We start from the raw sequence: 24595 nt of genomic DNA on the forward strand, positions 1-24595 counted from the left end.
GCACGGAGATGTGCCTGTTTCTCCCCTCCCTCTTCACCTCCTCCCCCACCCACATCCCGGGCTGCACCCCAGCACCACACTCCCATGGCCAGGCCCGTGGTGCCCACCCTCCCCGCCACACACATAAGGCCCCTCTGTTCCCACTGGGTCCACTCAGCCCGGGGCCCCGGTGCGGCACCCCCACATGCCCACCGTTTCCCCTGCCTGGCATAGAGCCGTGACCCCGAGTCCTGAGGGCTGGACCTTTTACTGGCTGCTGGGAGGGGCTCCAGGGTGGCCCCTGGCCCCAACCATCCCACAAGAGCCCAAAATAGCTGGGATGATCTCTGCAGACTCCCCGGGGAGGGCTGCCTGCCGGGCCACCTCCTCCCCCTCCTAACAGCAAGTGCAGGCTCCTGGTCTCATCCAGGGCGTCTGAGTGGTCTTGTGGTTACCAGGCCAGCCACTGGATTCAGATAATGATTGGGTTCAAACACCCGCTCTATCTGGCCAGGACGCTGGAGCAGGAATCCAGCCTCCCTGAGCCTGTTCTCTTTCCTCTAAAATGATGACGCTAACAGTTCTAGCATGTCAGGGCTATTGCGGGGGGAGCCGCTTCTTACTCCGTTTTAGAGATGGGGCAACAAGCAGAGAAGGGACTGGGCTCAGACTGTACAACTCCCAAGCGGGGGGCCTGGGATTCGAAGACAGGCAGTCTGCAGGCCCAGTTACCCCAGACACTGCATTGCTCTCTGCCTGCCCTACATCAGTCTGGGCCCGAGATGTCTGCTTCAGACTCAGTATAGCTAACGGCCCCCTCTACAGACCCAGACACAAGGCTTCCCCCTGGGGCGCCAGGGAAGCCTGGCCCTCGAGGAGGTGGGCACAGACCAGGAGGGGCCATGCAGGAGGCACAGGCTGAGCGCCTGCCAGGCTGCCTGGGTGCTGGCATGGCCCATGGAAAATGCCAGCCAGCCTGGGGACTTGGGCCAGCTTGATGCTGCTCAGGGCCAAGCCCAGTGGGGCACCCCTGGCCCATGCAACGGCGCCACCCCCACCCCAGCACGTCCAGTCCCTTCAGGTCATCCCCAGCCCTGCCCAGGTCAGCCTGGCCTAAGGGCATGTGGACCACGCGGGGGCCAGGAGAGCCCCTGATGGAGTCCCGGCCTGGGGTACCCTTCTCTCCGAGGCGTGAGGGGACATGTGGCCCAGCTTCCAAGGAGAGGAGCAACTTTGAGGGGACAGAGCTAAGAGCCCAGGGCAAGGCGACAGCTGGGTGTTGGAAGTGCAAGGCAGAGGCCCAGGACGTGTCGCCTAAAATGGCAGAGCCTGTCAGTAGACTCCCAGCCAGCTACTCAGAGCAGCACCTGCCAGGGTGGGAATCTGGGGAGGACAGCTGGAGGGGAGGCAGGCGCCTTGTGAACTGCAACTGTGCTGAATCCCCTCGGGTCACCCTCTTGGCCCTCTATCCGGCAGCTCTTTAGCCCAGACCCCTGCATTGGCTGCCTCTGGGATACCGTTGCCGGCCCCTCCCGGCACCCCCACGATGCAACGCTGGCCTCTGTAAATTCCCTCTCACCACCCACCTGCCGGTTTATTAGAACCCATGCCACCGTGAAATAAGGCAGACACACAGAAGGGTGCATAAGACAAGCGCACACTCCAACAGACACCCATAGAACACCTACGGCAGCTGACAGCAACATCAGCTCCCCAGACGCACGCATCGCAATCTCCTCTTCCGTTACGGTTGCCATGTCTGCACTCGGGGACGTCATTTCCCTGCTTTTCTTAAGTCACGTTAGTCCTGTTTCGTGGCCCCATCCCTCAGCGGCTTCCCAGGTGAGCGGTGACCAACTTCCCTGGGAGAGTCTGGGTGTGGCCACGGTGCTGTTGCGGCGACAGGACACACGGGGGCGCGCGCGGCTCGAGCCGGCTCTCACCTGAGTACCGGCGGGATGCCGGGAATCCAGCGCCTGGGCCGGGGGTCGGGGGTCGGGGGGCTTCCTCGCGGACGGAGCCCCAGCCAAGTTCTTTGGTCTCTCAACTTGCGGGCCCGTGCCTCTGCCCTTGTGGTCCCGGGGCGGGTGTCGGGGTCCTGGTTCCTCTCCTCCAGGAACTTCCTTTTGGCCCAGGCAGCTGCTTTGAAAACTGCAAAACACTACACAAATGACAGAATGTTACTGTTATTATTAAACAATAAGCTCCTACTGTGTGCTTGCTCAGCCTTGAGCTATTCATTTTCTTTCGCATTCATTTTCTTATTTAGTCCTCCTACCCTACAAGGAGGTAGGAACTATCATCTCTATTTTACAAACATACAAACAGGTCCAGAAACATAAAGCAACTTGCTCAGGACAGCTCATGTGTGTGGCAAAGCAGGGTAGAGCCCTAATTTTCCTTATTCCGCGGTCCATGCTCTCACCTACTATCTGTACTTAACTTCATTATTACAGTCCTTCCACAGAGTGAAATATCCATTGGAAGTACATTTCTGAATTAAAAAAAAATATATTTATTTTAGATTATTGCAAATTAGGCTTTCAAGACTGGGCAGCTGGAAGAAGCCCCAGGTCCCAGACTCCTGGAGATGGGGCTGGCAGAGGGGATGGCAGCTGGAGAGGGGCCCACCTGCTTCCCCAGGCCTCCTAGGGACAAGCTTGGGGTCTTTCACAAGGATCCAGCCTGAGTCACAGGGGCTGTGGCTGCCAGAGATGGAAATGCAAAGGAAGGGTGCACCGAGGCAGGGTGGGATGCAGCCCCCAGAGAAGCTCTAGCTCTATGGGCCTAACCTGGTATGCCAGGCGCTCCCGTGCGGGTCCATGCACTGGAATGTTCGCCCAAGGCGCAGGCACCACAACGGCTGGGAACCCTAACCTGTCAGAAACTTAGGGGGATGGGGTTCAACAAGCCAGCAAATAGAGGACAGAATTTCAGATAGAGATAAGTGTAATACGAAAATAAGGTGGGAAACGAGATGCGATAAGATGGGGAGTGTTCTAGAGAGGGTGGCCTGGAAGCACCCTGTTAAACGGATATAAAGTTCCCTAGGTGAAGGAAGGGGCAACCCCCAACCGCGCTATTGTTAGGAACCGGCGCTTGCTCAGCCCCGGCTCCCCGCTAAGGACTTTAAGGGGATCATCCAATTTGAACCTCTAGCTGCGTGGGGGAAGCTGCATCAGTTCAGTTTTTGCAGGAGAAGAGACTAATCCGAAGCTCAGAGAGGCCCGGTGCATTCCCAAGGTCGTTCAGCCAGGAAGGGGCTGAGGCAGGGTTGAGTTGAGCTCAAATCTCAAATCCAGAGTGGTTGTTTAGGGCTGCCTCAGAGGTGGCTGCGGCCAGCCTGAAGGGCTTCCCGGGGGGTGGGGAGAAGGTCTGGCATCCCGGTGCGGTGCACGGCAGGCAGGAGGGAGCCAGCGAGCCCAGGGCGCCCCACCCCGCTGGGACCCGGAGGCCGCAGGGACTTCCCGTCCGGTCCCGAGGGACCGCCTCCTGGGGCACCTCTGGGGCAAACCGCCCCTTTTATAGTCTCGAAAACTAAGCCAGCGAGGCGAGGACGGTGGGTGCCGGACTGGGGTCTGGAGGTCTGCCCGCATCCCGGGAACCGAGTGGGAGAGGGCCACCGGCCAGCTCTGACTCGGCACCACCCCTCAGCCGGGACACTTCACCGCGTACCAGCCTCCGCCCTGGCTGGCGCGGAGGAGACGTCGCGCCTGCGCAATGAGAGGACACGGCCAGAGGAGCCGGCGGAGCGGGCACAGTGACGCGCACGCAGGGACGTGAGGGGCGGAGCCCCAGCGGCCTGGGCGCCTCTGATGGGCTGCATCGGAGAGGGGGCGGAGTAAGAGGCGTTCCTGGGCGGGGCCTCGAGGCCGGTTTGGAATTTTTGGCGCGAGCCGGCTCTGCGCGCGTTCACGGGCCGTTCCCCCTCCGAGAGTCCTCCGGTAGAGAGCCGTCGACCGCAGACCCCGGCCCGCCTGACCGCCCCGGGGGCTTCCGCGGCCTCTGCCGACCCGGAATCTGGGACCTTGCTGAGCTGCGCCCCGCCCATCCGTCCAGGTGAGCCCAGGCCGGGTCCTGAGGGTGCTGGGCGGGGACTTCCCTCCCGGCAGCCTTCTGCCCCCTGACAGCCCCTCCCGGGGTCAGCCTCAACCCCTCCCGGCCCCGCGGGGTCGCGCCCTGCCCGCGGCGGACCCGCCCTCTGCCCCTGCCGCTGCTCCCGGGGCGGGCCCCGGCCCTCCTGGCCTTCCCCGGCCTCCCAGTCCCCTTTCTGGGAGCACCTTTCTCCAGCGACTGCCCCCCCTTTACCGGCCCCTCCCCAGGAGAAGCCCCTCCCCCGTGACAGCTGGTCTCTTCGAATGTTCGCCAGGGTTTCCCCACGTCCACGGAGGTGAACCAGCTGTGGCCCTGCCCGGGAGGAGCTCACAGTCTAGCGCGGTAGACCGTGGTCAGCAATGTGTCCCGCCCAGTGAGAGGGTGAGGCCCCTGAAAGCTCCAGAGGTCACGCAGGCCTGGCCTGCTCCGGGCCACCCTGGATTCACCGGGAGCCCCTGTTCCTTCTCCCTCCCCATCCCCTCCCCAAAGCTGTTTGGCCAGGCCAGTGGTGCTAGAATGCAAGGGATAATTGGGGTGGTCTGAGAACTGGTTTAAGTTGCAGGTGCCTAGTGTCCCAAATATGCTAGGACTGGGCCTCTAACCAGCGCTGGAAGGGGTTCTGAAACCCTGGTTCTGCGCTTTAAGAAACTCTGAGATGGGAATCCTGAGGTGAATACCGGCAGAGGAAGCGTCCCCACAGGATGTAGGGTGACTTCCAGGCAGGCCCCCATGGGGGTGCCTCTCCGGTCCCCTCACTGTCCCAAGCGACTGGAGGGCACACTTCAGACGACTGCTCACTCATCATTCTGTTACCGATTCACTCCCTGTTGGGTATGACATCTTTTGATACACTGTGGCTTCCTCTCAGAATTGGACTCCTCCTCTTTTGTTTTCTTGTTTTTGTTTCTATTATAACATTATAGCAACATAACAGCCCTTTCTCTCCCAACACACTGTTGGGACCTCTGCACTTTGTGTGTTCTTTCAATTACTTCTCAGAACACTATTATATATTACTTGTTATGTAACAGCTTTTATTGGGGGATTTGTATGCCAGATACTGGGTTGAGCCTTCCCTAAGGTCAGTATTACCGATCCACAAGCCCTCCCGCCCCCCCCCCACCCCCGTGGTTAGGTGTGTTTCTGAATTCAACGCGTCTCTGATTTTAGAAAGCTTAATAGGGCACACATATCATTTATATGTAACACCACCTGTGGGCCTAGGACATCATCCCATAATCAAACACATTAATATTTCTGTCAAGAAATACATGAATATTCACACTTAGAGGGAAAAATAAGTTAAGTCAGAGTTTTCTGCTCACTGATTTTTGCAGGTAGAAATCCAGTTGTTCAGCACCATTTATAGAAAAGACTTCTTTCCCACTGAATTGTTTTGGCAACCTTGTCAAAATCAATTGACTATGAATGTGAGGGTTTATTTCTAAACCATCAGTTGCATTCCATTGATCTATATGTCTGTCCTTCTATGAATACCACTGTTCTGATTCCTGTAGCTTTGAAATCGGGAAGTGCAAGACTTCCAACTTTGTTTTGACTATTCTGGGTCCTGTGAAATTCCATATGAATTTTAGGATCAGTTTCTCAATTTCTGCAAAGAAGCCAGCTGGGATTCTGATTCTGATTTTACTGAAACTGTAGATCAATTTGGAGAGTATTGCCATTTGATCTATATTGTCTTTGGATGTCTTTCCATTTATTTAAGTCCTCTTTAATTTCTTTGAGAAGCTGACGGAAGAATGGAAAGCAAGTATATATGTATAATATTGACCTTCTTATTTATCACTTCTGACTCTCTTCATTTGTTCCTGTGGATTCAAGTTTCCATCTGGTGTCATCTTCGAGTCCAGTATAGTTCTGTTCCCACCCACCTCTTTTGGACTAACAGTATATATGTTACATTTCTATATGTTATATGCCCAACATACAATTACATACATACTGTTTTGTACAATTGCTTTTTAAATCAGCTAAGAGAAGAAATACACACTTACATTGTCTTTTGTGGGGTTTTTTGTTTTGTTTTAAGATTTTATTTATTCATTTGAGAGAGAGACAGAGCACAAGCAGGGGCAGAGGGAGAGGGAGAAGCAGACTCCCCGATGAGCTGGGAGCCCGACATGGGGTTCAATCCCAGGACCTGGAGATCATGACCTGAGCCAAAGGCAGATGCTTAACCATCTGAGCCACCCAGGTGCCCCTACATTGTCTTTTGCATCACGTAATTACTCTTACCAGTAATTCTTCATGTGCTTTTACCCTGGAGAACTACCTTTACTTTTTCTTATAAAGCAGGTCTGTTAGCAGTGAATTCTTTGTTTTTATCCAGGAATGTCTCTATTTTGCCTTTATTTTATTTTACTTTTAAATTAACCCTCGGGTGCCTGGGTGGCTCAGTTGGTTAAGTGACTGCCTTCGGCTCAGGTCATGATCCCGGAGTCCTGGGATCGAGTCCCACATCGGGCTCCTGGCTCAGCGGGGAGCCTGCTTCTCCCTCTGACCCTCTCCCCTCTCGCTGTTTCTCTCTTGCTCGCTCTCCAATAAATAAATAAATAAATACATACATAAAATCTTTAAACCCCCCCCTCTCTCTTTTCTTTTTTTTTTTATTTGTTTATTTATTTGTCAGAGAGAGAGCATAAGCAGGGGGAGCAGCAGGCAGAGGAAGAAGTAGACTCCCTGCTGAGCAAGGAGCCTGATGTGGGACTCGATCCCAGGATCCTGGGATCATGACCTGAGCTGAAGGCAGACGCTTAACTGACTACGCCACGCAGGCATCCCTATTTTGCCTTTATTTTTGAAAGAGAGTTTTGTTGGATATAGAATTCTTGGTTGACAAATTGCCCCCCACACACACACACTTTGCATATGCAACCCCACTGCTTTCTGCCCTTTGCTGTTTCTGGTGAGAAGTCAGCAGTTAATCTCCTGTGGAGGGGTTGTAAGTGGTGAGTCCTTTTCTCTCTTGCCACTCTCAAGATTGTGTCCTTGTTTTTGGTTTTCAGCATTTTTAATATGATGTTTCTGTGTGTGGATCTCTTCACTTACCGTACCTGAAGTTCATTGAGCTCATTGCCTAGGGTTAATGCGGTTTTCTTGCGGTGGGGAGGTTTTTCTGGGAATCACATTTAGGAAGTTTTCCTCTATTATTTCTTAGTGTATTTTCCCTTCTGCTTCTCTTCTTTCCTTCCCATGTGCCATTCTGCATAGGCCGGTGTACTGAGTGCTGTCCTCCATTTCTCCGAGGCTCTGTTCCTGCTTCTTCGTTATTTGTTCCTTCTGTTCTTCAGACTGCATAATCTGTCCATCTGTCCTCAAGTTTGCTCATCATCCTGCCAGTTCACATCTACTGTTGAACCCCTCCAGTGAAGATTTTCATTTCAGTATTACATCTTTCATTTCCATAATTTCCACTTGGTTCTTTTTATAATTTTTATCTCATTATCAGTATTCTTTATTTGGTGAAATGTTGTCATCATAGTTCTTTTCTTTAAGCATGGTTCCCTTTAGTTCCTTGAACATATGTATAGTGGCTACTTTGACATCTTTATCTGTGAAATCTGACATCTGGTCCCTCTTACCAGTAGTTTCTGTCGTCTGCTTTGTTCCTGTGTATGGGTCACACTTTCCTATGTCTTTGCACATCTTGTAATTTTTAAATATATATATATATTTTAAAGATTTTATTTATTTATTTGAGACAGAATGAGAGAGAGAGAGAGAGAGCACATGAGAGGGGGGAGGGTCAGAGGGAGAAGCAGGCTCCCTGCCGAGCAGGGAGCCCGATGCGGGACTCGATCCAGGGACTCCAGGATCATGACCTGAGCCGAAGGCAGTTGCTTAACCAACTGAGCCACCCAGGCACCCCAGCACATCTTGTAATTTTTTGTTGTTGTGGAAAACTGGACATTTTAGACAGTGCTATAGCAACTGTGGATACTGGTTTCTCACCCCCCCTCTGGGGATTGTGACTATTGTTTGCTTCTTTATTTGCTTAGTGACTGGCTGGGCCATTGTAGTGATGTCTCTTTCCCCTGCAGTGTGAAGCCTCTGGTGCTCCTTCTCAGAGGGCCCAGCCTTGGGCATGTGCGGGTCACCTTAGAATACCAGTGGTTTCACAGGGGCTCTCTCTGTCCTTCCCCATACTTAGCTGTTACCCCACCAATTGTGGGTTGATTGTTCTATTGTTTTTGACAATGCCTAGGGCATCCATTGCTCCATAGACTGATCTAATTAATTTGGGACTCCTTTAACAAGGTAGCTTTTGAATTCAGTGTCTGGGGTTTGTTCTGACCCCAGCCAGGCTCTTGTTAGCTCTCTCCTTCCCCAGTTCTCTGTGGTAAACTAGCTGGCCCGACGGGTACTTGGTTGCACTAACGGAGGTACCAGCTTCCTCCTAGTTGCTTACCACCAAAGCCTCCACTGACTCTGAGAGCGCCTTTGAGCTTGAACTTCCCACACATTGTTTCAAATAAAGTCACTATTTTTTTGCAGGGAGAGCTTCAGAACTTCCTGTTTCATTGCCTGCTTCTCCGTAGGCAGAATCCCTGGGCCGCAGCTCTGGAGCTGAGGGCAGGGACAGTGGTGCCCGTCTCACTGGGTGACAGTGCCTCCTTAGGGTGGGGACAGTAGCCTCTGGCCTTCTCTGCTCGCCTTTCCCATGGGGGAGCCTCCTTCCTGCAAAGGAGCTTGGCTTGAGCTACCAGGGCTCCGTGTTGCCAGCCCTCTGGACTCTGAGGTCGAGCTTTTGCTCCGTGAGCAGAGGCTGATGGAAGAGGGAGCCCCTGGCTTCTCTGCTGCGCCTGCCTGGAACTTGGTCTCTGCAACACGGAGCTAGAAGTGCAGTCCCACGAAATGAGTTTCAGCCCCGTGGCTAGGAGAAAGAAGTCAGGAAAGAAACTTGACTTCAGACCTTTGTTTTTACTTTTGAATTGGAGATAAGAGATGGTAGGCCTGTGTTAATATTTCCACCTTACATTTTTGGAAGAAGGTGTATATTTTAAGGCCAAACAGCTGGTCGTGATGTGCCAGGGATATACATGCAGGCGGTCCGGCTCCAGAACCCGCCTCAGCTTAACCTCTGCTGGACTGTGGGAGTCTGGAGGACATGGCCTTGGGGTTTTCACTTTATGCTTCTATGACCTCCAAGGTACAGATGACTGTGTGCAGGCGTATATGTATTTGTCCTCTGCCTTCTCCCAGCAGGTGCTCGGTGTCCCTGTGGCCTCCATGTTTAAAGCAGAACGTGTGTGCGGAGTGGACGTGGTTCTCTTCCGAAGCCTCTTTGGGGCCACAGGACCAGGCATTGTTTGAGTGGACATACTGCTCCGTACTGTGCACCCCAGGGCCTCCTGTGCTGGCCATGCCCGTGCCCACGGAGGGCACCCCTCCACCCCTCAGTGGTACCCCTGTCCCAGTCCCAGCCTACTTCCGCCATGCAGAACCTGGCTTCTCCCTCAAGAGGCCTGGGGGGCTCAGTCGCAGCCTCCCACCCCGGCCCCCTGCCAAGGGCAGCATCCCCATCAGCCGCCTCTTCCCTCCTCGGACCCCGGGCTGGCACCAGCCCCAGCCCCGGAGGGTGTCATTCCGAGGCAGAGCCTCTGAGACCCTGCAGAGCCCCTCATATGACCCCAGCCGGCCAGAGTCCTTTTTCCAACAGAGTTTCCAGAGGCTTGGCCGCCTGGGCCACGGCTCTTATGGAGAGGTATTCAAGGTGAGTGGGGTGACAACTCCCTGGCCCTGCTGGGGGATCTCCCCAATCCCGCCTCCCTCCCGTGCCTGGATGGGACAGTGTCCTGGGCAGCCTGCTTCCACTGGCTTGACAGGCTCCCTTCCTCAGTGCCTGATTTGACTGCTTTCTCCTTCCCCCCACTCAGGCCCCTCAACACACACGTTCCCCTTGTCCAGAGCCTGGCACGCTTTACAGTGGCTCCTGGCTGCCTTTCCTCCTGCCCTGGAGCCAGCCCCCTCCCCCATCACCTCAGGCCAGCCGGCATTCAGGCTACACCCTCCATGCCACTTTTTTTTTCTTAAAATATATTTCCAATCACTTATATGTCCTTTAAAATGGTAATTCTCCTTACACAAGTACTACATGGAGACAATTTTGTTCTTAAAAAGTACAAACAACACCGGCCCCTAGACCAGTTCTTCCCAGAGGAATCTACTCTGCTTCTCAGGTGGGTGTCCTTCCTTCCAGACCTTTCTCTATACATCTCCAAAGTTGACCATATAGAGACAAACTCGCTGTCTATTCTACACAGCGGGTCATTCTGTCCACATGGTTCTGTACCCAGCTTTCTGCATAGAACAACGTGCCATGGAGACCCTTCTGGGTCAAGACTTAGAGCTCGAGTGGCTTACCCAGTTTTGCTATTGCACGTGTGTGGGTCTCTCTAAGGTAGACGCCATGCTACAAGTCCCACACATGTCCAGTTGTAGTGGAATCTGCCGGATGGCCCTCCTGAGTGGTTGTGCCGCCTCCCTTCCAGGTACGCTCTAAGGAAGATGGCCGGCTCTATGCAATAAAGCGTTCTATGTCACCGTTCCGGGGCCCCAAGGACCGGGCCCACAAGCTGGCCGAGGTGGGCGGCCACGAGAAGGTGGGGCAGCACCCGCGCTGCGTGCGGCTGGAGCAAGCCTGGGAGGAGGGCGGCCTCCTGTACCTGCAGACGGAGCTGTGTGGGCCCAGCCTGCAGCAGCACTGTGAGGCCTGGGGCGCCGGCCTGCCCGAGGCCCAGGTCTGGGGCTACCTGCGGGATACCCTGCTTGCCCTGGCTCACCTCCACGGCCAAGGCCTGGTCCACCTTGACGTCAAGCCTGCCAACATCTTCCTGGGGCCCCGGGGCCGATGCAAGCTGGGTGACTTTGGGCTGCTGGTGGAGCTGGGTACGTCTGGAGCTGGTGAGGCCCAGGAGGGAGACCCCCGGTACATGGCTCCTGAGCTGTTGCAGGGCTCCTATGGGACAGCAGCGGACGTGTTCAGGTGAGGGCTGGGATGGGGGAGGCTCTTCGGTGGCGCAGGGCGGGGTGCAGTTAGCAGAGGGAGGGAAACGCCACCCTAGCCCAAAGTCAGGAAGACTTGGCCTTGGGCCGGACATGCTGCTCCAAAGGGGGAGGCCTGCCCTGTAGTTGAGGGGGTTCTGCAGAGTCAGGCTGTCTAAGCAGTGAACCCTTTGGAGCCACTTTACGTGCATCCACCCATGTCCTCACCACACCCCCACAGGGGGGACGATGACTCCATTTACAGGCAGCGGACACAGTGGGGTTGAAGGTCTTGCCCGAAGTCCAGTTAGCAAGTGGTGAGGCTGGGACCGGACCAGGCACTGGGTTCCACCGTCCGTGCTAGTAACCCCTGTTCGGCCTCGAACAGCCATATCCAGCCTTGGCAATAGAACGACAGTAGTGACATTAGTGACCATAGTGCCTGTCCGGTGAGGGGTGCCAGGAGGACTCACCAGGTGCTACATGCTGATGACACGGTCCCATCACTGGCCCTGTTGGGGCCCCCATCCCTGGCTCATGGCAGAAGACCACAGCCCTTTCTCACCCTCTTCTTGGGCAGCCTGGAGCTCTAGGGTCTGTGTCCCAAGGCCAACCTTGCCCCTCTTCTGTCACTGCCCCCGTCCTTCCCAGTCTGGGTCTCACCATCCTGGAAGTGGCGTGCAACATGGAGCTACCCCATGGTGGGGAGGGCTGGCAGCAGCTTCGCCAAGGCTATCTGCCCCCTGAATTCACGGCTGGTAAGTGGAGGGCAAGGATGGAGAGGACCATGCTGCCCCAGGGAGGGCAGGCTCGTGTGGGAGGAAATGGCTGGTGGTGGGGGACAACTGGGCTCACAGCCCAGTCACCCCTGACATGGCCCTGCCCTGTGGACAGGCCTGTCTTCTGAGCTGCGTTCTGTCCTCACCATGATGCTAGAACCTGACCCCAAGCTGCGGGCCACAGCCTCGGCCCTGCTGGCCCTGCCCATGCTCAGGCAGCCTCGGCCCTGGAGCGTTCTGTGGTATATGGCTGCTGACGCCCTCAGTCGAGGGTGGGCCCTGTGGCAGGTAAGTCGGGCGATGGTGGCAGGACGTCCCGCCCTGCTCCCCAGCCCCAGGGTCTGACCTGCCTCCCTCATCCGTGTCCCCACAGGCCCTGCTTTCCTTGCTGTGCTGGCTCTGGCATGGGCTGGCTCACCCTGCCAGCTGGCTGCAGCCCCCAAGCCCACCAGCCACCCCGCCTGGCTCCCCGCCCTGCAGCTTCCTCCTGGACAGCAGCCTCTCCAGCAGCTGGGATGACGACAGCATAGGGTGGGTGAGAGCTGAGGGTGCTGGGGGCGGGAGAAAGGGGCGGTCAGCACGGCCAGGCCCCAGACCCAAGGGGATCAGCGGTGAGCAGGACCCCTCCCACAAACCTGCCCCCCATAATGCCCTGGTACGGGAACCAGGGCCAGTGGGGGTGCAGCCTGGCCTGCTTTGAATGCAGCTGTCTCTTCCAAGCTCGGTGCAGGCAATGGGCAGAGCAGAGCAGAACTGGCAACTTCAGGCTTCGGGCACTGCCACCTGAGGGAGCAGTGAGGGCCACAGCACCCCCCCCCCCAACAGCAGGGGCTGCCAGTGCCCACAGATGAGGCACTGGGGAGCTGGGCCCTGGGAAACTCCTGGTGGTCAGGTGAGGGGCTGTAATTAAGAAACTGCTGCAAAAAAAATCATATGCTTGGGACACAGGCCTCAGGAGGAATCACACCATTAACCCCTTCCTTACGGAAATGTCACCCCCTTGCCACGGGGACACGTCCTATCGACAGGAAGTACCAGAAAAGCTTCATTTTCACAAGTTCACTACAAAGCCAGCTCTCCTAACCCATGTGTTCTGAGACAGAACAGAGATAGCCTTTGAGTGTGGTCAGGTGGCCTTTCAAAGCTGTGAAAGTGCTTCTCTCAAAGGGCACCGCATTTCTGCTAGTCCCCATTGTGCCCTCCCCCTGCCCATGCCAGGCTGGAGCCTGGCACCTGCACAGGGACAGGGTTGATCTTGCTGCCCCCACCCAGCTGTGGCCTCCTCCCAGTGCACTCCCCACCCCTCGACACCTTACTTGTCTGGCCCACCCTGTGCAGGCTCTCACTCTCTCCGGAGGCCGTCCTGGCCAGGGCTGTCGGGAATACCTCCACCCCCCGCAATGGCTCCCCTGCCCCCCGGAACAGGTACTCACTGAGGTGAGCAGGCCCAGAGTCCAGGGGGGTGGGAGGTAGTGGCTTTCAGATCCTAAGTGTCATTTGTCTCTCTTCCCCCCCACCCCAGGGATGCCCTGGACCTAAGTGACATTGACTCTGAGCCCCCTCGGGGTTCCTTCCCCTCCTTTGAACCTCGGAACCTCCTCAGCCTGTTTGAGGACTCACTGGGCCCAACCTGAATCTACAGGCCAGCCTTGGTGCTTTTAACCTTTTAGCCACCCCCCAATCCTCCTGGAAGCTGGGGTCCCTCTGGGAACTCCAGAGATGCCTCCTGCCTACCCATGTCTAATAAAAGGTATTTGAATCTTGGGAGCACCCAAGCTTGCTTGTGTGGCAACACAGCGCTTCCTGCCCCTTTTATTGATGTTGCCCCAGGTCTGAGGCCCCAGGGTGGGCGGAGGCTGAGCCCTGATGCAGGGCCCCAGGCCAGCTGACTGGAGGTAGGAGCCATGCGCCGTGTGGAGCAGAGATTTCCTGAGCAGGCGCGTCCCCACTGTGTAGGTCGAGCCATCAGAGCATGGCACTCAAAGCAGGGAGGGGCCCTCAGCCCAGTGGGGCCCTGAGTCCAGGGCCACTCGGCTCTTTATGTCTCTGTGCTAGCTGCCTGGAGAAAGTACCTGCAGCCACCCTCCTACCCCGTGGTCCTGGGATAAGAGACTAGTCCTGTTGCCCCAACCCCTCACTCCACAGTCTCCGGACAGAAGGGAGAAGGGGTGGGTGAGCCTCAGGCTGCAGGGAGGGCTGGTATGCAGAGCAGAAAGACAGAGGTCAGGAATATGGGCTGGAGGCTGGGCAAGGCCCCCATGAGGTACCTTATGTGTTGGGCAGGGTGGGCTCATGGCTCTGGGCTGGTAGGATTCCAACTGTCAGAGCCAGACATGACCCCGGAGTTGCTCTGGCCATACCCTCATAGGTCACAGAGGATCAACTGAGGCCTAGGAAGGAAAAGTTTCCTTCTAGCCTACACGGACAGTACCCTGAAAGAAGGTGGCAGGGAGGGGAAGCCAGAGCTCCGAGGTGTGAGTAGAAGAGATGAGTCCACAGGGACGAATGGACGAACAGATGAGGTCTCCTAGCTGGGGAGTCCTGTTTGCTGGAAGCATCCAGGCATTCGGCCCCTCGAAGACCAGCAGGAGGAGTGAAGCACAGTATTGTTGGTCCTAGAAGACTGTCGAGAGGCCGGCATGGCGGGCAGGAGGTGGCTCAGTCTGGGGGGCAGGCGTGGTGGGCGGCCCAGAGCAGGTCTGGCACGACACCGGCGTGCAGCTGGAGGATGGAGCCCACGCTGAGCAGGTGCATGATCTGGTGGGAGTTGCCCCAGTAGTCGAAGCGGCCAGGTCCCCAGCGCTCCGGCAGGCGGGCCACGTTCACCAGTCCCCCAAGCAGTGCCAGCGCATCCATGCGCAGGTAGCAGGGCAGGGAGCCTGGAGCCCCGGAGCCCAGCCCCACTCCCCGGGCCCCAAACACCAGGAGGCGGGCGGCAGCCTGCCAACCGAAGGCACGGAGCCGGGCACTGGTGGAGGGAGCTGTGAGGGCCCGCCAGCCAGCCACACCTGACAGCACGGTGTAGCCCACCAGGGCAGCCGGACGCAGCCAGGGTCTACAGGCCAGGGTGCAGTGGATGATGGGCAGGGCCCCTACACAGAGGAGAGAGGCAGGAAAAGGCACATCAGTCTGGGGAACTGCCTGCCCTTTATATCCGGGGCTCACGTGAGTGACTCCTGCCGCCTCCTTCCTGGTTGCCCCCTCCCAGCTCCCATCCTTCAAACCCACCCACCCCATCCCTTGGCTCACCGAGGGTGTTGACAAGGCAGACCCCACACATATCCAGGGCAAGGAGTCGGGTATACACAGCGCTGCCCCCTTGGTGGCACATGAAGAGGTGATAGAGCACAGAGCCTGCGGGGGGCGCCAGGCAGGCCACACAGTGCGTACCCCCCAGCCAGCCATCCTTGCCCAGCTGACCCCACGGCATGGTCATCGGCAGCAGCACCAGGAAGCCTAGCAAGGCTAGCCCTGGGGGAGGAGATAATTACCCATCACAGGGCTTGAGCACAGAGGACAAGTCATTTCCTCAGGGAGTCCACAGTCTAGAGATAATACAAGGGGCATGAGGCAAGACAGGTCTTGACAATGCTGTGAGCACACTAGCGACCGGGCTGACAGAGGCAGGCCCTGTGCCTTCAGTAACTTCTGGGACAGCAGAGCTCACAAAAGAGTTTCTGGAAGTAGAGACCGTCATCCACACTTTCAGTTGAAGAAACCGAGTGAGTGGCCCAGGTGACCCCAGCAGGTAAGCCATGGAAGCAGTCTTAACTCCTACGCTGCTCTCATCCCTGCAGCCACATTACCTCCCCAGAAAGCAGGGGGCCCCAGTCCCCCAAACTTGGTGTGTTAGCAGAAGCCAGAAGGAGGCATGACCTCATGCTGAATTCTGAATAGGATATGTGGGCGACGATACCAGATCCCCTGGTCACTTAGCTCACTTCTCTCAACCCCTGTGTCCTCTTTAGGTGACCAGACACAAGGAGCTTTGGGTCTTTTTGTCTTCCAGAAAGGGGCCAAGTCAGGCAGGGGAGAGGGGCTGAAGGAGCCTGTTCCATCACCCCAGCAGCTTTTCCTGTGCTCCATTCCTGTCGGCCCCAACCAGGGCGACTCCTACCCCTTCCCCAGGGCACGCTGGCATTGCCCTCACAGGGGTCAAAGGCGGGCACAGCAGACTGAGGCTGCTGGCTGCAAACTGGGCAAGGGGTGGCTAGGCCATAGTCCCCCAGTGAGGCAGGTACCAAGGTTGGGCCCTGCCTGCCCAGTCCCCTCTCCTGGCCCCGGGCAGCCCAAGGACGGGCAGGGCTGTGTCAGCAGAGCAGGGCCGCGGAGGAGGGGCCGGGCGCCTGCGGGGGGGGGGGGGAGGAAGGAGTCGCCACCAGGCGGAGCCTCGCGGCCGGGCTGCTCCGGACCGGGGTGGCAGGGCAGCCGCACTGGGAGGGGCTGGGGCCTGGCTTCTTTTCCGGGGCCCCTCCTAGCCAAAGTCAACACCCATCTATTATTGGACGAGTGCTGGCGGGGGAGGGTGCCCCAGACACAGGGATTATGAAGGGGGGCGGACACCAGACTCCTCCCCGGGGCTCAGAGGGATTAAGCGGACTTGGTCCCCTACTCTGCTTCCCTCGCCTGCCCCGGGGGCCCCGCCCGGGGAGCGGAAGGACAGTTCCGTCCGGGACAATGGCAGCTTTGTCACCACGGCTCCTGGCCGTGCCAGGGCCCAGGCAGCCGAGGACCTGAGCACTGGGGCGCTCGCCGGCCTTCCGGCCCCCGACTAGGCTCGGGCAGAGCTGCCGCGGGTGTGGGATGCGGGGCGCGGCTCACCGTGCGTGTAGATGTTGCCCAGCTCGTTGTGCAGGTAGAAGAGACTGCGCAGACAGCCCGAGCCGCTGCTGGCCGGCCGGTAGCCCGTCAGCACGAACTTGTTGAACTGCAGGTGCGGTGGCGAGCTGGCCCAGTCCAGCAGACGCGGCCCGGCCAGGAACGCCATGGCCCGGCCCGGCGCGGGCGGTCCGCGCTTCCTTCGGCCCGCGGCCGCCTCCTCAGTGCTGCCACAGCGCGCGGAGACTCATCCCGGTGCCCACCCACCGCCCAGTGCCCCGTCCGCGCACGCGCCGGCCGGGGGTCCCGGCCCGCGCCCCCTCCCGCGCTGCGCACGCGCGGGCCCGGCGCCCCCAACGCCGGGTCGGAGGCTGGCGACGCGCGGAGCGCCCGAGCGCAGTGCGACCGGGCCTGCCGGGGCAGGCGCGCCGCAGGGACAGCTCGTGGCGGCGGCGCCGGCGGCGGCCGGTCGTCTCTTCTCAGCCGGTAGGACGGGTGCGGCCGGGCGCTGGTGGGGACGCCAGACTCCGCCCCAGCTGCTCGCCCCCGCCATCCCGCCAGCGTTTCGCGCGCGGTGCTCGTGACGTCAGCCCTGCGAGGGCCAATGGGCGCGGCTGGCTGGGGAGGCCCCGCCCACGCCCGCCCAGACTTTCGCTTAATTAGCATAATGTATGCGGTCCAGCCTTATTTGCATGGGGTAGCTGTGGACGAGGGATCCAACGTTCTGGGTCCCGGTGGCTCTGCTGGAGAGGCCCCGGCGCCTTGAGTCTGCCGTGCGCGCCCGGGCTTTCCGCGCGACCCCCCAGGTCGAGGCACCCTTGGGTACTCACCCTCCCCGCCACGCAGCCCCACCCCTCACTCGGGCTCTGTCCAAGGTGCTGCCGGCCCCGGACCTTCCGACCAGTAAAGTCTAGACCCGGCGCGTCCCCACTCCAGGGGTGATCTCTCCACCCTCCCGACTCAGCCGGAGCGCAGCAAGCCACGCTGAGATGCCCAGGCCTCTACAGGTGTGTCTGACGCGCCCAGCACCCTCGGGCCATGCCCTGCCCTTCAGGCCAGGCTCCTTATAACCTGGGCTCGGTCAAACTCGCTCCCTGTTATCGCCCACTGGGGGTGAACAGGAAAATTACCCAGAGCAGGCCCAGGCCAGCAGGCCCTAGAGGATGGAAATTTGCTAGCTCAGGTGGTAGAGCAAGAGATAACCAGAAGTCCCGCTGGGAGCAAGAGATAACCAGCCGTTTCTGCTTCTGAACAGGCTTCCCGCCACAAGCTCCCTAACCGCTGTTCCTGCCTAAAGCAGGCCCCCCCGCTCCCCCAGTTTAAACCCATATACCGGCAGCCAGCATAGCCCTTGGAATCTGACCCGCTGCACCCCCCTATAAAAACCCTGTAACCCCGCTGCCCGGGGCCCAGAATTTCGAGTGCGAGCTCGTCTGGGTCCGCTGGCGTAAAATAAACCCGAGTTCTCCTACTTCTTCGAGTGTCACTTGGTTTCTCGAGGGTCTGATTATTTTCCACAACAAGGGCACCTTCAGTTCCACCCAGAAAAGACAGGAAACAGAGGGGAAGAGAGAAGGTAGGAGGCCAAGGGAGAAACGTCTGTCCCTTCCCGGGTTCATCCTAAACCGGGTCCAGGAATGCGTGCCTTCTCCGGCTTAACCCCGCCCACAACCGGCTTCCTCCTCCTCCCCTTCTCCAGGACCCCGCCCACCCATCCTTTCGCCTCCTCAGTTCCTCAATCTTCAGCATTCCAGGCGGCTCCAAATCACCCCTTGTGGGGACCGACCTTAATTTGCATGGATACACCCAACCTTGGCTCCGATACCCTCATTAACATAATCCCTCTCATCACGCAGCAACTTGCAGAGCCCTGTACCAAAATAGGTCCTTTATTCAAAGTCTACCGTTGGTCTTTTGACTACTTTTCTCGACCTCTCACATTTCCCTTAGGGCCAGCAGTCCAGGACCACCCCAAGAGGCTCTCAAAGCAACCTGAAATCAGAGACCCCCGTTTCAAGCTTCATGAGGAAGGGAAGCTGGGATTCCTCTTGCCCTTTGGTCTCAACCATCTGGACCCCGAGGGTCAGACCAAGTTCTCAATAACAGCATCAGATGCTTCCTGTCCAATGCCTGGCCTCCACGGATGACCAGGGACAGAGATGCCCTTACAGGGGCGGAAGGTCAACGCAGAGTGCGGCATGAAGTCTCAGGTGTCCATTACGCTGGGGAGGGTCCAGTGGACCCTGGGGGTCCCGAGTCAGAGAGCAGATATGAGCGAGCGCAGGGAACTCTGGCTGGAGGCGCTCAGGGGCCGGTAACTCGCGGCTAGACCCTCAGCCTGAGGGTCCCCGGGAGGGCAGGGCAGGGCCACCCCTCGAGGCCGGCGGTACCACACAGCCCAGCTTCTCCCAGGGCCCCGGGAAGGCCCCAACGCCGGGGGGCCTTTCCCCGGAGCCAGCAGACAGCTCCTAGAGAGGGAGCAGACGTCAGCCGAAGCCCCAACCAACTTACCTCCAGCATCTTGCTTCGCCTGCGATTCCACGCGCGAATCCCTGTGTGGACGCAAGGCCTCGGCCCTCAAGAACCCAGGATTTCCTCCCAGCCCCGGTCCCCTTGGAGGCCCCAGCTTCCCAGCGGGGTTCCCCCCCCCCCCGGGGCACCGAGGCGTCCACCCTCAGGCCCCGCCCCAGGGGGCGCACCGTCGGCGCAGCAGACGCAGCAGCGACAGCAGCAGCAGCAGCAGCACCGAGATGGCCGTCACCGTCGAGAAGACCCGGGCTGCGGGCGCACGGTGCTGTGAGGCCGGGGTCTGGAAGGCGCGGCTCCCCAAACGCCCTCCCGCCTCGCACGCCCCGCCTCACCCCCCATCGCGGCCTCCGGAGCCCCAGGCCGGGGGCTGCAGCTCACGTTGGCCCAGTCGGGGGGCGCTGCGGGGGTCTGGGCCGAGCCCTTGGGCGCCAGGTCGTCAGCGGCGTCCTGCAGCCCTGCGGAGAGAAGTGTGAGGCGGGGCGGCGGGGCGGCGGGGCGGCGGGCGACCAGGCAGGCTCTCACCGCGATAGGTGAGCGCGAAGCCCTGCGCGTGGCCGCGCGCGTCGCTGCGGAAGGTGAGCAGCAGCGCGACGGCGCGCAAGCGCAGCGGCCCGGGCGGCGGCGGGCGGGCGCCGTCGAAGGCGCGGAGCAGGCTGCCCGAGGCGGCGTCGCGCAGCTCCAGCCGGTCGCGCGGGTCGGCCAGCTCGAAGAGGCGGAAGGTGAGCTCCAGCGCGGCGCCCGGCGGGCTCAGCGCCCAGCTGCAGTTCCGGTCCGGCCCGTACTCGTCCGGGAAGTCCGGGGAGTAGACGACGCCCTGAGGAGCGGTCCAGTTGCCCTGGCAGGAGCCCACGGACACTGTGGGCGGGGCCGGCCGTCAGAACCGCGGGGCCAGGCCCCTCTCCCTCCCCCCGGGGGGGGGGGCAACCCCAGACCTGCCTCCCTGCCGCCTGAGCCGGGTCCCACTCCTTCCGAGGACTGTGACTCCTCTCAAGCCCCGCCCTCAACCCCAGGCCGCGCCCCTGACCCCCGAGATCGGCCCGGTCGCCTCTTCTGCGCATCCCAGATCCCGCCCCCCTATGAGGGCATCGCGCTCCCGGGTCTCACCCAGACTCCGCCGCTCCCCCAGGCCCCTCTTCCCCGCTCACTCCTCACCTTCGTAGATGCCCAGACGGCCGTCGCCGCCGCACAGCTGGCCCGGGTGGCCGAAGCAAATCTGGTCACAATCGGTAGCTGGGGCCGGGCGTCCCCGGTCCAGGTCGCTTTCAGAGCCACAGAAGCAGGCGTAGCCAGCCTCCACGCCCGCCAGCTGGGAGCACAGACTAGGTGACCCCAGAGGCAGTGGTTGGGGCAGGGGCGGGGTAGTGGGAGCCTAGGGTCTGGGTCGCAAGTGGGAATCGGGCTGGAGGTTCCAAAATCAGCGTCAGGTTTGACGTCAGAGTTGGGAGTTGATCTGGGTCCTGAGGTCAAGTTGAGGGGTCACCGTTCTGGGCCGGAGGTGGGGGGCAGTACCTGGTAGCCCTTCATGCGGCAGAAGCGAAGGCACACCTGGACCGTGAGCTTCGTTGAGGTGCCACTGGGGCCGCTGAGGGCGGGGGGTGCCCCGGAATCCACGAAGCAGCCCAGGTATCCAGGCACTGAGGGGGCAGCAGAGTCAGGCTCTGTCAGTGCCCCCAAAAGAGAACTCCAGCCAGGCAGCCCAGCGTTCCCAGCCCTGTCCAGCCGGGCCCACTCACTGTGGCACGTGGGGATGTCGCAGTAGCGCCAGTAGATGCCCTCCTCCGTCTCGGCTACGTAGCACCACGGCTGCACGTCGCCGTCGGGGTTCCTGCCGGTGGGGGACAAGTGGTCCGGATCCCGCCACCCCAAAGGCTGCAAATCCCAGGCCCCACCCCACAGCCTATTCGCAAAATGGCCACCGTGTGTGTTAGAACTTTGTGTGTTCCTCTCCATTGTGGCACAAATTCTCGTTTGTCCCACGTGCTTCTGGATGTCGACTTCAGAGGGGTTGGTGGGAAGTCCTTAAAGGGGCCCTGAGGGCGTATTTTGGGCTTCAGCTGTTGCTAGGACGTGCCCTTATACGTGAGGACTTTGAGGCCACCAGTAGTGTTGTCCCCAACCCTGCCTTGGGCCTCAGCCACTTCCCTTGGGCTGGGACCCCGCTTTAGAGCAAAAGTGGTGAGCCCTGAGCTTGGTGGTGTTCTCCAGCTCAGCTCCAGACAGCAGTTGTGGCTCTGAACCCCCAATCCCTCCATAACGAGTTGGGGCTCTCAAGTCAGTTGTATGGCAAGGGCCCGGCCCCTCACTCCAGGGCTCGCCCCACGACTGGGTCCCGCCCGCGCGGGCTCCTTGAATGCCCAGGCCTGACCCGAGACTGCAGACTCTGGGCACCTAAGGCGGATCCCACGCGCGACAATGTTCCGAGAATCCAGCCCCGCCCCCAGGACGGGCTAGGCCTCGTCCCTCGCCGAGGCTCCGCTCCCAGACCCTCCGGGTGGACTTTGTATCCGCCCAGCCAAGACCTCCCTTGCACCCACAGCGAGGCCCTGCCCCAGGACCGCACAGACCCCGCGGCGCCCAGCCCCGCCCCCAGCGCAGGCCCCGCCCCTCACCGGCAGAAGTTGTGCGGGCCCAGCCCCCAGCGGCCCTGGGGGTCGCTGGCGCTGCTGTAGCTGTGCTGCTGCGTCTGGTCCCAGAACAGGCACGGGCGGCCGGCCTCGCGCGGCCCCGTGCGGTTCTGGTGGCCGCGGTAGTCGGCGCCATTCACCTGGAAGCACTCGGACAGGCCTGCACTACGACCGCGGGGACTGGGGAGGTCCGCACCTTCCCCCGCATCTTCAGCCCCCCCCCCCAACTGCCCCCCGGCTCCCCAGTCAGCGCCCCCGACGCCTACGGGGCCCTGAGGCTGCTCAGCTGCTCCCGCCACCTGCTCTGCCCCCTCCTCAGCCTCGGGACCCGGTTCTAGGCGCGGAGGCATAGGAGAGAGTGGTGACCACGGCTCAGTCGTCGGGCCAAGACTCACCTGGGCTGTGCAGGCTCCCGGCGGAGGCGCCGCGTGGCGGCAGCAGCGGGAGGAAGAGGAAGAGAAGGAGGAGGCCCCGCGGCGCCCGTGTCTCCATCGCCCCCAACCAAAGAGGGGTTGCCCTGGCCCACGCACGCTCCATGCCGCCCCCGGGGTCGCTCCGGGGTCTTCCAGGCGACCTGGGGGGCGTTGTCCTCTGACCGTCTGTTCTCGTCCCACTCTGGGCGGCGCTCTCCGTCTGGGGCGGTGTATATGCCTCCCAGGGTTTCCGCCCCTGAAGGCGTCTCTTTGCCCCTGTGTCCCCACTGGGGGTATCCCCGGGGTTCTCTGGCCAGGGGCGTTCTCCGTCACTGCCCCTCAGCGCTCGGGTCTTGCCTCGGCTTCCACGCCCGCCCCCTCCCGCTGCGCCTTGCTCTCTGTGTCTCCCTCGCTCAGGTCTCTAACGCACTGGCTCCTGCCCCCCTCGCGTCCCTCTGTGGGTCCCTCCCCCTTGAGTCCCTCCCTCCCCACCCCATCCCCCGAGGCCGGGAAGCCCCGCCCGAGACTGGAGCGGAGGCAGCAGGTCCAGACGCCTCCCACGCCAACCCCCCCCCCAACACACACACACTGCCCCGGGACCCTCGGTGTCCCGGCACGCTTCTCCCCTCCCCTTCCCCTCTCAAGGTCCGTGCAGGTTCTAGCGGTGTGTGGAGGAGAACAGGCCAGGCTGGTGGACAGACGGACCCCAATGGGGGTGATACACGACCCTCTCCCGAGGCCACACGCCCCTGGGACACCCTCCCTTGAATCAAGTGCACGCACGCACTCCCAGTCTGTCACCCATTCATTGTCGGAAGCTCAAACGCACACCCTCTTTCACATCCTCAGGCCCCTCTCCCCAAGTACCGAATGCCTCTGGTTTGACGGAGGAAGTGCCACTCCCTGCCCCCGCGCCCGCGAGACAGGCGGGAATGGTGGACGTTCAATCCCGGACAGGCAGGGGCAGCTGGTGTCTGGGGAGGAAGGCAGCTGCGCCCCTGTTCCCAGCCTGTCCCCTCCTCTCTTCCCCCTTCTTTCCGTAGGACCCCCAGCCCAGGCTCGCTGGAGCCCTCGCAGCGCAGTGGAATTCCCCCAGCGGAGCCCCCCCACACCCAACCTGGCGGGGGAGGGGGAGGGGAGCAGGCCCAGGCAGGCGTGGGGGGGAAATTCCCCGCCCCCTCCCCCGGGCCCAACTCCTCCGAATCCTCTGATCTCCCAGCGCCGCCCGCCGGCTGCCCCCAGGGCTTGGGGGGAGGCCAGCGCAGGTGCGTGGGAGGGCGGGGGCGGGCGCCGGGGGAGGAGATGGGTGGTAGCCCGGGCCCCGGAGCGGCCCCGCCCCGCCCAGATCCGTTGCCCCTCAATCCAGTCTCCCCACCTCTCCGCAGGCCTTCACCAAGCTGTCCAGCCCTGACGGACTGTGCCCGCCCATCAGCTAGGGGCGTGCAGGAAGGATTCTAGAAAGGCCAAGATGTGGGTAGCGACGATGGGACCGGAGACCTAGCAATTAGTGCCTCTCGTGATGAGGCTCCTGGATCCTAGGGGCGGGCAGCCCAGGGGGTGAACATTCAAAGGAGGTAGGCTTGCTGAAACTCGAATTGGACACCAGGGTCGCCTCCTGGGGAAGCCCTGTCAGCTGCCAGGCTGGCCAGGACTTGCCTCCCAATTTCCTGGCCCTGCTGAGCACTGGACTGGGAGTCTCACATGCGCATGCTAGCCCAGCAGACAACCTGTGTCTAAGGCCCCCCTAACCAGGGAATGACCGGGGGCCACCCTTTGACCTGGCCCCCTTCTCCCATGAAGGGGGGTATGGAGAGAGGCAGTTGCTGCTGGGGCTTGTAGGTGTCCTCCCAAGTCTCTGGCCCACAGGCAGCATCTGGGGACCGCAGGCCTGGGCCATGGCCTCTGTGATGGAGGTGCGTGGGGAGCGTCACCTCCAGGGTCACAGATTGCCCAGGAAAGGGCTAGGTGGGGGACAGGGACAGGGGTCAGTAGGGAGAGCAGAGTAGGCAGAGGCACCTGTCCTGGCAGGGATGGACCAAGCTGTCCATCCCGTCTACTGTACTTCAGCCTCCCGTTCCCCAAGGGCTCAGTCTCCTGCAGAGGAGCTATTGGATGACAGGGACGGGGTGCTCAGTTCTAGGACTGGGGCACTGAGATGAGGGCCAGGGTCTCATTGCAAGCTCCAGTCCCAGATGGCTCACAGAGCCTCAAACTAAAGAAGACCTTGGCTCTCACCCTGTCACTTACAGAGAGTTCAGGAAGGCTGAAGGGCCCCACAGTCTCAGTGAGTACTTCCCCTTGGTCCCTGCAGAACAACAGGACTGCGGTGGTGGGAGGGCTAGGACCCTCCTAC

At 60.3% G+C, this 24595-nt stretch overlaps 3 protein-coding genes across 8 annotated transcripts; 1 reads left to right on the forward strand and 2 right to left on the reverse strand.

The window, feature by feature from the left end:
* Positions 1-8019: 8019 nt before the first annotated feature.
* On the forward strand, positions 8020-13504 carry PKMYT1 (protein kinase, membrane associated tyrosine/threonine 1). The gene is made up of 7 exons (XM_032425971.1): positions 8020-9808; positions 10587-11080; positions 11731-11837; positions 11974-12146; positions 12232-12389; positions 13197-13295; positions 13381-13504. The coding sequence occupies exons 1-7, from the start codon at positions 9203-9205 to the stop codon at positions 13490-13492; spliced, it is 1749 nt and encodes a 582-aa protein (XP_032281862.1). The 5' UTR covers positions 8020-9202; the 3' UTR covers positions 13493-13504.
* PAQR4 (progestin and adipoQ receptor family member 4) lies at positions 13311-16957 on the reverse strand. Of its 3 annotated transcripts, none has more exons than XM_032425968.1 (3): positions 16680-16957; positions 15108-15329; positions 13311-14950 (listed from the first exon to the last, which is right to left on the reverse strand). In XM_032425968.1, the coding sequence occupies exons 1-3, from the start codon at positions 16843-16845 to the stop codon at positions 14517-14519; spliced, it is 822 nt and encodes a 273-aa protein (XP_032281859.1). In that variant the 5' UTR covers positions 16846-16957; the 3' UTR covers positions 13311-14516. The 3 variants fall into 3 exon arrangements, with proteins under 3 accessions (XP_032281859.1, XP_032281860.1, XP_032281861.1); XM_032425969.1 differs by having other exon boundaries at positions 15108-15535; positions 16680-16766; XM_032425970.1 differs by lacking the exon at positions 15108-15329.
* A 1854-nt stretch (positions 16958-18811) lies between these two features.
* KREMEN2 (kringle containing transmembrane protein 2) lies at positions 18812-22321 on the reverse strand. Of its 4 annotated transcripts, none has more exons than XM_032425949.1 (9): positions 22225-22321; positions 21815-21989; positions 20939-21030; positions 20715-20839; positions 20358-20394; positions 19728-20060; positions 19538-19660; positions 19376-19454; positions 18812-19144 (listed from the first exon to the last, which is right to left on the reverse strand). In XM_032425949.1, exons 1-9 carry the CDS (start codon positions 22319-22321, stop codon positions 18934-18936), a joined length of 1272 nt encoding a protein of 423 aa, XP_032281840.1. In that variant the 3' UTR covers positions 18812-18933. The 4 variants fall into 4 exon arrangements, with proteins under 4 accessions (XP_032281840.1, XP_032281839.1, XP_032281842.1 ...); XM_032425948.1 differs by having other exon boundaries at positions 20358-20511; XM_032425951.1 differs by lacking the exon at positions 19376-19454.
* Between the last annotated feature and the right edge of the window lie 2274 nt (positions 22322-24595).

The sequence above is a fragment of the Phoca vitulina genome, unplaced genomic scaffold (genome assembly GCF_004348235.1).
Source record: "Phoca vitulina isolate PV1807 unplaced genomic scaffold, GSC_HSeal_1.0 scaffold33, whole genome shotgun sequence".
Taxonomy (NCBI): domain Eukaryota; kingdom Metazoa; phylum Chordata; class Mammalia; order Carnivora; family Phocidae; genus Phoca; species Phoca vitulina.

Bases quoted from the DNA above. Each gene is read 5' to 3' on its own strand.
- PKMYT1 (XM_032425971.1), top strand. From the start codon at position 9,203: ATGGCCTTGGGGTTTTCACTTTATGCTTCTATGACCTCCAAGGTACAG. The intron at 9,809-10,586 runs GTGAGTGGGGTG...CCTCCCTTCCAG, and splicing joins CTTATGGAGAGGTATTCAAG to GTACGCTCTAAGGAAGATGG. The intron at 12,390-13,196 runs GTGGGTGAGAGC...CACCCTGTGCAG, and splicing joins TGGGATGACGACAGCATAGG to GCTCTCACTCTCTCCGGAGG.
- PAQR4 (XM_032425968.1), bottom strand. From the start codon at position 16,845: ATGGCGTTCCTGGCCGGGCCGCGTCTGCTGGACTGGGCCAGCTCGCCA. The intron at 15,330-16,679 runs GTGAGCCGCGCC...CTCCTCCCCCAG, and splicing joins GGGCAACATCTACACGCACG to GGCTAGCCTTGCTAGGCTTC. The intron at 14,951-15,107 runs GTGAGCCAAGGG...TCCTCTGTGTAG, and splicing joins CTGCCTTGTCAACACCCTCG to GGGCCCTGCCCATCATCCAC.
- KREMEN2 (XM_032425948.1), bottom strand. From the start codon at position 22,321: ATGGAGACACGGGCGCCGCGGGGCCTCCTCCTTCTCTTCCTCTTCCTC. The intron at 19,455-19,537 runs GTGAGGCGGGGC...GTGCGCCCGCAG, and splicing joins TCCGGAGGCCGCGATGGGGG to CCCGGGTCTTCTCGACGGTG. The intron at 19,145-19,375 runs GTGCGCCCCCTG...CTCCCTCTCTAG, and splicing joins CTGCGTCTGCTGCGCCGACG to GAGCTGTCTGCTGGCTCCGG.